Source organism: Euprymna scolopes, chromosome 25, assembly GCF_053919585.1.
Source record: "Euprymna scolopes isolate OS-2025 chromosome 25, ASM5391958v1, whole genome shotgun sequence".
Lineage (NCBI taxonomy): Eukaryota > Metazoa > Mollusca > Cephalopoda > Sepiida > Sepiolidae > Euprymna > Euprymna scolopes.
In genome coordinates this window covers 80,838,357-80,847,750 of record NC_136506.1, presented here as the reverse complement: position 1 = coordinate 80,847,750, position 9,394 = coordinate 80,838,357, and the positions used below count along the sequence as shown (strand labels likewise).

General features: G+C 33.6%; 1 protein-coding gene across 4 annotated transcripts in view; it reads right to left on the bottom strand.

Moving 5' to 3' along the window:
- Window positions 1-1,447: 1,447 nt before the first annotated feature.
- LOC145247462 (BTB/POZ domain-containing protein 17-like) overlaps window positions 1,448-9,394 on the bottom strand; it is a 306,407-nt gene continuing 298,460 nt past the window's right edge. For 3 of the 4 annotated variants that reach the window (XM_080109250.1, XM_080109251.1, XM_080109249.1), the window contains exon 2: window positions 1,686-3,082. In XM_080109250.1, coding sequence (XP_079965376.1) covers window positions 1,829-3,082 — 1,254 coding nt within the window. In that variant the 3' untranslated portion in view covers window positions 1,686-1,828. Of the gene's footprint in view, window positions 3,083-9,394 lie in introns of all 4 variants that reach the window. The other variant, XM_080109248.1, reaches the window with a different exon arrangement.

Sequence of the window (9,394 nt, the reverse complement as noted above, 5' to 3'; positions counted from 1 at the left end):
AAATAACAAGCGAAAAGGATATCGTTGTTGGGTGACGATTTGAGTGCGAAATGAATCAACCTGTCAAATTCCCATGCGTGTATCTTCTTTTTAACAACTAACCATCCATAACCGTCACCGGCAACAACGATACATTGTTATAATTTTATATATCAGTGTGTCAGCATTTTTTTAAATAAAACAGAAATATAACAAAGTGATTGTACTAAAAGTTCCAAATTAATAGCATTTATATTATTTAATCGATTGGAATGTTTATTGAGATGAGTATTCATTTGTCAGGTGGTTATTGCACTGGTATAGGAACTCTAAACTTCCTAATTGCATTTATAGCAATTACTGCCTTCCATAGTTGTTGTCGTCTCATCACGTTTTGGCCAGCTAATGCTCTGGCCGGTTTTGGGTAGAATTGAAACTGCTATCTTCGGGGGCCCATGGTGCAGTGGATAGAGATGTTGAATCTCTACGGTTCCAGGAGAGCATTGTCTGAAGATAGTTTCAATCCTACCCAAAGCCGGCCAAAGTTGGCTAACACCTAGATGAGGTGAGACGTCAACAACTATGGAAGGTAATAATTGCTGAGAATGCAGTTGGTAGATTCTGAATTCCTATCCCATCGCGGTTACCACCTGATGAAGACCGGAGGAATAGTTGGCAAAAACGTTGTGAAACACAACTTAAAAAAAAAAAAAAAAAGATGAGGATATAGTCCGCAATAAATAAATGATTAACAGCATTTACGACTATGAACGTTCTAAGATTCTCTTTCAGTCCTGGAGTTTTAGATTCAACTGTGATTCTTCTCTTGGACAGAACGTTGGAATTCATGAAAAAGGGAAACACCAAAAACTGTTCAGTCTAAAATTTAATTAAATATACAGTAACAGAGCACAGACATATGTATGGCAGCAGCAGCAGCAGCAACTGTATGACGGCCAACCTATGCAAATGACTGAGCTGTGTGTGACGTAACGTCACAGCGAGAAAGAAGGAAAGGAAAAGATTTAAAAACAAAAAGAAGAAAAACCTGACCAGAGAAAGACAAAAATAAACAGGTTACACATGTAGCTCAAGAGCGACAGGGAAGAACGTGTCCTAAACATGGCCAGACGAAGACAGGTTACCACGTATTCAACATGGCAGAGTCTTGTTAAGCACATTGGAGTACGAGAAGACTTTTGAACAAGAGACAAGGTGTTATTTTAGAAGTACCTGTAAATAAATGTCTGTTGTTTGCACTAAAAAAAAAAAACATGAGTTGAATTCTTTCATTGACTGTCTGCGTACAATGTGTGGGTCCCGAGTGTTGACATGTAGCGACTATACATATCTATTGGTTCTGCTTCATAGCGTCTTAGTTAATCCTAATTTCTACAATCTCTATTTATAACTGTAATCTTTTAATAAAGGACCAAATTTAAGCATAAAGAATCAATGTGGGTGGTGAGTTGGGCAGTAAAATGTTTGTTAACAGTACATTTAAATATATTTAAAATATAGTATGATGATTATCACTTTATGTGTAATATACAAAAAAAAATGTTATTAGATAATATTTGAACATTTGAAAAAAATAGGGAAATATTGCGGTTACCAGGGATCACATGGGGAGCAATGCGATCCATGTACCTAATATAAATAAATTAAAAATAAAAAAAAAACGACAATTCAAAATTGATGGAAGTACGGGAGAAACTGAGGATCTCCTGGGGAGCAATGTGACTTGGGTCTGTGAGAATAGCTATATATATATATATTTTTTTTTTTGTTGTAAACAAATAAGGAAAAATAAGTGACGGCCGTCTTCGGATTCATAGACGGACTTCTTTTATATCGGAACCGGTTTTATTAAAACAGCCATTGTCCTTGCAATTTCTGGATTGACAATATCAATTGTGTGCGACATGTGGTTACCGCGAGAACAAACCGTGGGGGAAGACTGCTCAACCTGGATGACCTCATCTTCGTCATTATAAACAATCAAACTGGACATGACGCGAGCCTCGCCTTGGACAAGTGCTGACTCGTGACAAAAGATCTGCAGTATCCATTGGTCAGCATTTTTCCTGTAAGTAATCTTCCAATCGCCTTCTTTTACTTCGGAAGGCACTGGTCCGACGTAGGTCCGAACATCGACTTGTATTCCAAAGCGATGCGTGTTGTGCATACGCACACTGTCGACCATCAGTTCTTTGTAATCTCTCGGCAAGTAGAACGGTTCGTCGAAAGTGACTTTTAGCTCTCGCTGCGTTGGGCATAGTGACCGGAACCGATACGCTTTGCTAATCAAATGGTGCAAGAGGGTCTTGTACTCTTCCATCTCGGAGATCTCAGAGTTTTCGATCTCGTAGAGTTGAGAAACTAACATCTGCGGGAAGCGAATGAATGGCATCAGTTTCTGGACGTTCTCACTGAAGGAGTTTGGCTTTAGGCTTTCCTGGTGAAGTAACCAGGTCTTGAGCGCTTGGTAGAGACTGTATTCATTGGTGACTACAAGACTTGAACTTTGTAGCAAGTCAGTGACGAAATCGATGTCCATCGTAAGCCACTCTGGGGACTTGATAATGTTGTCAGCATTCCAGGCGATAGTTTTTGCACACTGCTCTATCAGTTCCTCCAAGTGAAGCGCCTTGGCCCACGAGTACCAGTTAAGGGCGTTTTGCACTTTGGGCGACTTCGTATTCTCCACCATGTACTTTGTACAAAGATACTTCAGCGAGGCAACGTTATATTTATCTGCAAGACAAAGAACACCTACAGCGGACTCCGGGTTAATTTTTATTTCGGCAGTGTACAAATAACGGAGAAATCTACTAAATACAGCCTGACACTCGGCCGATTCATTTAAGTCGATGCTAGCAGTACTTTTTTCTTTCCACCTACTCTCATACAACATAGTGCGAAATACGTCACTAGATTTGGCTAAAACAAACTTATGCCCAAAGTATACTTTACTGCCGACGTTCAGTTTGATGTCACTGAGTGACTCCTGGTTATAAAAACGGGACACATTAGATATGAACGTACCTTCATCTTTCAATATAAATTCTTGACTACCAGGAGCCACAGGTCCTTCCATTATCTGGAATAAAAAAAAAAAAAGGATATTAATATCATATCGAAAAACTGTTTCGAGTGAATTTTTAATAAGGAAATCGCGCCAGACAAGGCATGAAGCCACTTGATGTAAGGAGCTAACAAGAACGAGAGATGATTATTGCAAAGACAGGATTGACCTTGGTCTCGAAAAGACTAAGGTTATATGTAGGAGGAAACAGTCAGCAGGAAGAGAATTCCACAGGCTTGCAGTTCATGGAAAGAAGCTACTGGAATAAAAACTGTATTAGAATAAGGTATCAAAACAGTTAATTCGTAGAGATCTCTAGACTAGCAAGAATTAGGAAGTGGATAGAGTAATTTGAGGTAATTTCTGCCATTACTAAACGACAACTGAACTGAACCAATGTTGCATGAACAAAAAAAAAAAAATTGTCAGCATTCACTGCAAAGAAAAGATTCTGTGAAGCTGGCATATGTGGCAGAATTGTTATCGAGATAACTTTGTTTCTTTTCGTAATTGAAACACAGGGTGGAGAAGGTGCTGGTATGATTGAAATTCCCCAACTATACTGACATGCAGAAGTTCAAGCGCAACGTGAGCCGACATCTTGCTGCCCAACTCCCTATACAGTACCCCTGATGCCTATGTCCCTGATAGTAAGCCCCTACAACAAAGTGGCAATATGCCTTGTTTGGGGTGAAAATGTAATAAAAAGAAAAAATAATAATAATGGGTGATGCAATTTTATAGAACTTCTGTCTGTTGGTAAAAAGATAATTTAAGGAATTGGTTTTTGCATCAGAAAATAGGCTAAAATTTTTCCGATTCTGATACCCCAAAAAGCTCCGATGTTTCCGTTTCCAGATTCCGATTAATCATCCTAACACTAATATATATATATATATATATATATATATATATATACAGGGTGGCCGAAAAGTCCCAGGACACTATACATGTATTTTTAATAAAACACAGTATTTTTTAATGAAACACACAGAAAACATATATATTCAACAAAAAAAGAGAACTTTATTAGAAACAAAGCAGAAAACAACATTAGAATATTAAAATCAATCATATTTAACAGCATTAAAATATTAAAAATAGAGTGTCCTGGGACTTTTCGGCCATCCTGTATATACAGGTCTGGTTGAATATCACGCGCTACATTCTACATATTCTTTTTGTTTTATCCATTTTTTCTATATGCCGGGTTAACTTTTCACATTTTCCACAAGAGAGTAGAGTCACCAAACGTACCAGCGTTTTCAACCCACATGGGTCGTCTTCAGGTACTGTGGTATAATGAATGCTCATTGGTGAATTGACTGATCAGATGATTTGAGTACGCTGCATCATCTAATCCGTCAATTCACCAATAAACATTCACTATACCACAGTACCTGATATATATTAGTTATGAGATGATTCCAATATTTTTAGAGATTCCGTACTAAATTCCCAATTCTGATATAATTACTGATTCCAATTATTTATAAATCTCCAAATTGTTAACTATAGTGTTGTTATTTTCCCTAATTTCTGTAAAAAAAAAAAAAAAAAACACATGTTAAATATGAAGATATTTTCTTAAACGTAAAATTACACTTGCGGAGGATGATCTATAGATTTTAGATTTACTGGTATTTTAAAATCAATAAATATTTATTATTTTATCATTATTACCAGCAATGGAAGATTTTACTTTAAACAAAAACAAATGAAAAAAAAAACAATTAATAGAATCGTTTTGGCATTGGAAAATAACCACCATTTTTTTTTTTTTTATTCCGATACCGATTCTGATACCCTCAAATTTGTTAATTTTTCCAATTCCCGATTCTGATTGCAATTAATCGTCCCAATACTAATATATATATATTAGGGTAGATCGATTTTGGAACTGTACAAAATGGCATTTGAAGAAAGTTGCAAAATAATGTCAAAAGTTACCACAAGAAAAATGTTTCATTAAAATTTTGTATTTTGTTGAGCATTCCAACTTAAAGACCAAATAAATTCGGATTTTTATTACGGTATCAGTGTCACTCTGGGTACGTATTGCTTAAATAAAATCCGAGTATTAACAAGAAAAATACAATACATTATAATAATAAATATTTTAAAGTTTATTATTCCGTGTTTTTAGAGATTAGACAAAAATATCAAAAATAAAAAAAATTAAAACGTTTTAATATATATATATATATATATATATATATATATATATATATATATATATATATATATATATATATATATATGGAAGTTTTATTTATTGGGTAATTATACGGAATCACCGGTTGAAGTTACAACTACGTGCATTATCGTATGTTTACTGTTTACATTTTTAATAAACTCTTGAATTATCTCTACACCTAATTTTCTCTTTAAATATCGCTCAACTTTTTCATTCAAACAGACTTAAATATAAAAAATACAACGTATATAATTATTGATTTATTTCTATTTTAAAAAGATAGTGTTTATTCATAAAAAAAACTTTACGAGCCGAACTCAGATTTCTCTTTAAAGTAAGTAAACAGTACTTTAACTTATTGTATTTATTTCAAATTTTATCAAATTTATTAAAAATAATTTTTGGTACTTATGTTACCGTGCTGAAATAATAACATCATTATTTAGAAAACTATTTTAACATCGAATTTAACTTGAAAATACGATTTTTAAAAATAGCACGGTAACATAAGTGCATAGGCACCAAATTTTTAAATCAAATTTATTTTAAAATTATTTGTGTAATTTAATATCTGAGTGTATTTTTTTTTTCAGATATTTTATCCAAAATGTCCTGAAAATCTACAATTTCAACTTGCAGTAAAAATGTAATGAAATTTTCCGGTCTACCTACACCATTAAATAAAACGGAGCCTCTAATTTACAAACAAATTATTCAATATAGTTACTATATAATAAAATAAAATTATAAATACTTATCCTCACCTTTAAAATTTTGCAAATTAATAACAAAGGAAGTCATGGATATTTAGAAAGCAGTTAATCTATGTTTGCTTCTTTTAAGTGAAATGACTATTTAAAAAAAAAGGTGACTATACTATGTTTCAAGAAGGCCAAACAAATGAATAGAAAATCTCTCCCTGCTTCCCAAAAGAAATTATTGATAGAGAAACTAGATTCACTATTTGATATTTCGTCCTGTTCTTGCAATCGGCCAGTTTTAAGTTGTGACGACACTCATGTAAAATGCAGTAACGAAAATTGTCAGATTGAGCACATTATTTGCACTTGTCCTCTTCAACAAAAGGTAAGTTATTTTCTATTTTTTCCAATGTCTTTGTGAGATAACCTTATATCCAAACCGATTTCCATATTTTAATGCAAACTAATTTAATATTAATCTGTTTGTATTTTGATATAAGTAAAATCTAATTTTTCAGGTTTCAGTTTCAACTTCAATTTCAACTTCAAAAACAAAAGTCCGGAGGTTAATGAATTTTATTGTAAATGTGTATGCTATTTGTGGGTTTGAAATTTAAAAAAATAATAAATTCCACAATCAGCAATTGCACATTTTTAATATGATCCAGAGGATTAAGGAGTATCCTCATGAAATTCAACAGATCGCATTAAAAACATACAAGGTAGTGCATTTTGTTTACTCCCTGAAAACTTACTATATTCAATGGTCAAAGCTGAGGAAGTTGAAGTAAGAGAAGAAGCTTTAAAACGAATTTTGGCCATTAGGTAAGTAAACATTTATTCATTTATCAATGACTCAATTATTTATTCCAAAGATTTTATCTAATTTCACCATAATTATTAAAGCAGTACACATTGAAATTTTTTAATATTCAATTAATTTTAATATTCTTTCAGGAGAGTAAACAAAGAAACGATTAAAAAGAATACCAAATATTAATTTTAATGCACCACATTGGACACAATTAACAGATTTGACATTGTGTGGTATTTTTGAACCACCAATGACGGAAGATTTTTCTGATTCTGAACTTCGAGAATCATTTAATGGAAACAAGCTTGACTTGCCAGATTTGGCCTCACATTCTCAGGGCTTGGAACGGGCAGTCAAGTTAACAATAGAAGCATCACAAACTGTATATGATTTTCAATCCAGACATCGCTACATCACAGCCAAAGTTTTAAGGCAGAAATTGAGACCGCCATTTTTGTCTTAGGGCTCTTATATGGAGCAATTTGACTCTATATATTAAGCTCTATCAAAATAATGTTTCGTCTTCTCCTTATTTGTTTGTTTGTCTGTTATATTTTCATTTATAACAGAAAAAAAATCAATTTTAAGATATTGAAATATTACTGCTTAATTCATGACATGAAAAGACAGTTTACTAATGCAACTCTATGATAAATGGAGAACTTGTCAATCTTCTCAACAAAAGTAACCTTTTCGGTGACATGCAATATGGTTTCCGCTCTGAGAGATCAACAGCTGATGTGCTCATTGTGATATCACACAGAATCAGTGAATTTATTGATGAAGGATTCATTTCCAGAATGGTAGCTCTTAGCATATCTAAGGCATTTGATAGGGTCTGATACAAAAGTTTATTTCATAAAATCTCTAGCTACGAAATAGCTGGAAATGTCCTCTTAAACATTAAATCCTTTCACTCTGATGGGTCTATTAAAGTGGTCATTAATAGGCAGAAATATGTAGGTTACAGTATTAATGCTGGCATGCCATATTGGGCCCAACTTTCTTCCTTATCTTTATCTAAGACCTCACAAACTATATTCTTCAATCATTTGTCGACATCTATGCAGACAATACCACCATCTATGGCAACACTACAAAAGCCGACAAAGATCAGAAGTTTTCTGATTCTCTCTCCTCTGACGATAAACGTGTGCTGCAATGGGGTAAGGAATGGCTTGTCAGATTTAATACATCCAAAACCAAACTGCTATCTGTTCACCACTAACGCCAGTTTACCCCAATTGAAATGAGCATCTCTTGATGAAGCACCCTTTTTTGATAAACATCTGGGACTCACTTTTACCCTGAATCTGAATGAAATACCTGCATCAGATCCCTTACAACTCCATGAAGTATTTCACTCCTGCCGCGATCCTTTACATGTACAAAAAAACAATTTTGTTTTAAAAGGGAGTACCCCTGCCACATCTGGGGTGGAGCTCCAAAAAGTATCCTTCCCTGCCTTGACAGAGTGCAGAACATCTATTTAATACTTAACCCTAACCCTGCCACAGAGCCTTGATATGTGGTGACCCTCAAAATAAAGAAATAAAATGAAAAGGGAGGGGGTGCAGATTTTCAATTTGAAGATTATTTATGATTTGTTATATTAATATTATTTTTATAAAATAAAAAGACATCCTCTGGTTTGAAATACTGAAATTTTTTGGTATTCACAAAAATATTCAAGACAAACCTTGCAAAAACGAAGAATTTCAGTATATTTTTGTCTACAACTTTGATACAAAACGCTCAAAAACCGCTCAAGCATTTGATCTAATTTTTTTTGCATGAGTACTTAATAAGTCCAGAAGCAACTTTCAGTAAGTGCCATTTTTTTAATATTCTGAGAAAAGTGAAAAATGGACCTACCCTAATATATATATATATATATATATATATATATATATATATATATATATATATATATATATATATATATATAAATTTAATTAAACTCAATAAAAATGGATTTGTACTTTCAGTGCATATATATCTTTAGTAAACAATTACAAAACCGCACATATATTTATATAAAATTCATATTATTTTATTGTTGTTATGGTACATCCTACACGTGTCTCATTGAATGATATAAATTGACCAAACAACTCATTAGAGAGCCATATAAATCCATAAGAAAAATTACTCTTATGACTTTCAAAAAACTATTTTTTCACTAAACTGTTTTTTTTTTCTTATAGATTTATTTTGGTCTGATTAGTTGTTTCCAGTTCAGCAGGTATACTGCATCACTTTATATCCTCCCGCCAGCTATGGATTAAATAGTAGAATAGACAACACTCTCAAGCCTTGGTTGAGCAACCAGCCAAAACGAAGGAAAAATTTCAAATAACAGCAGTCTTCCTTTGTTTATCTCAGAATTGTCTCCAGGCGTACTGGACTCCGTCTTGCCACTAGACTCGAGTAATACCGGCCCAGGAGAGGTACGATTGGAATTATGCAACCCTGGCTTCAAACACAAGGGGCATCCATTGTCTCTTTAGAGTGAAAATGGGAAGGGGCCTATTTGATGTACCATATGTAAGTATTTACAGTGCACGTCTACTTAAAAATATCTTCAAGCCAAGAACACAGGTGGGTGTGAGTGA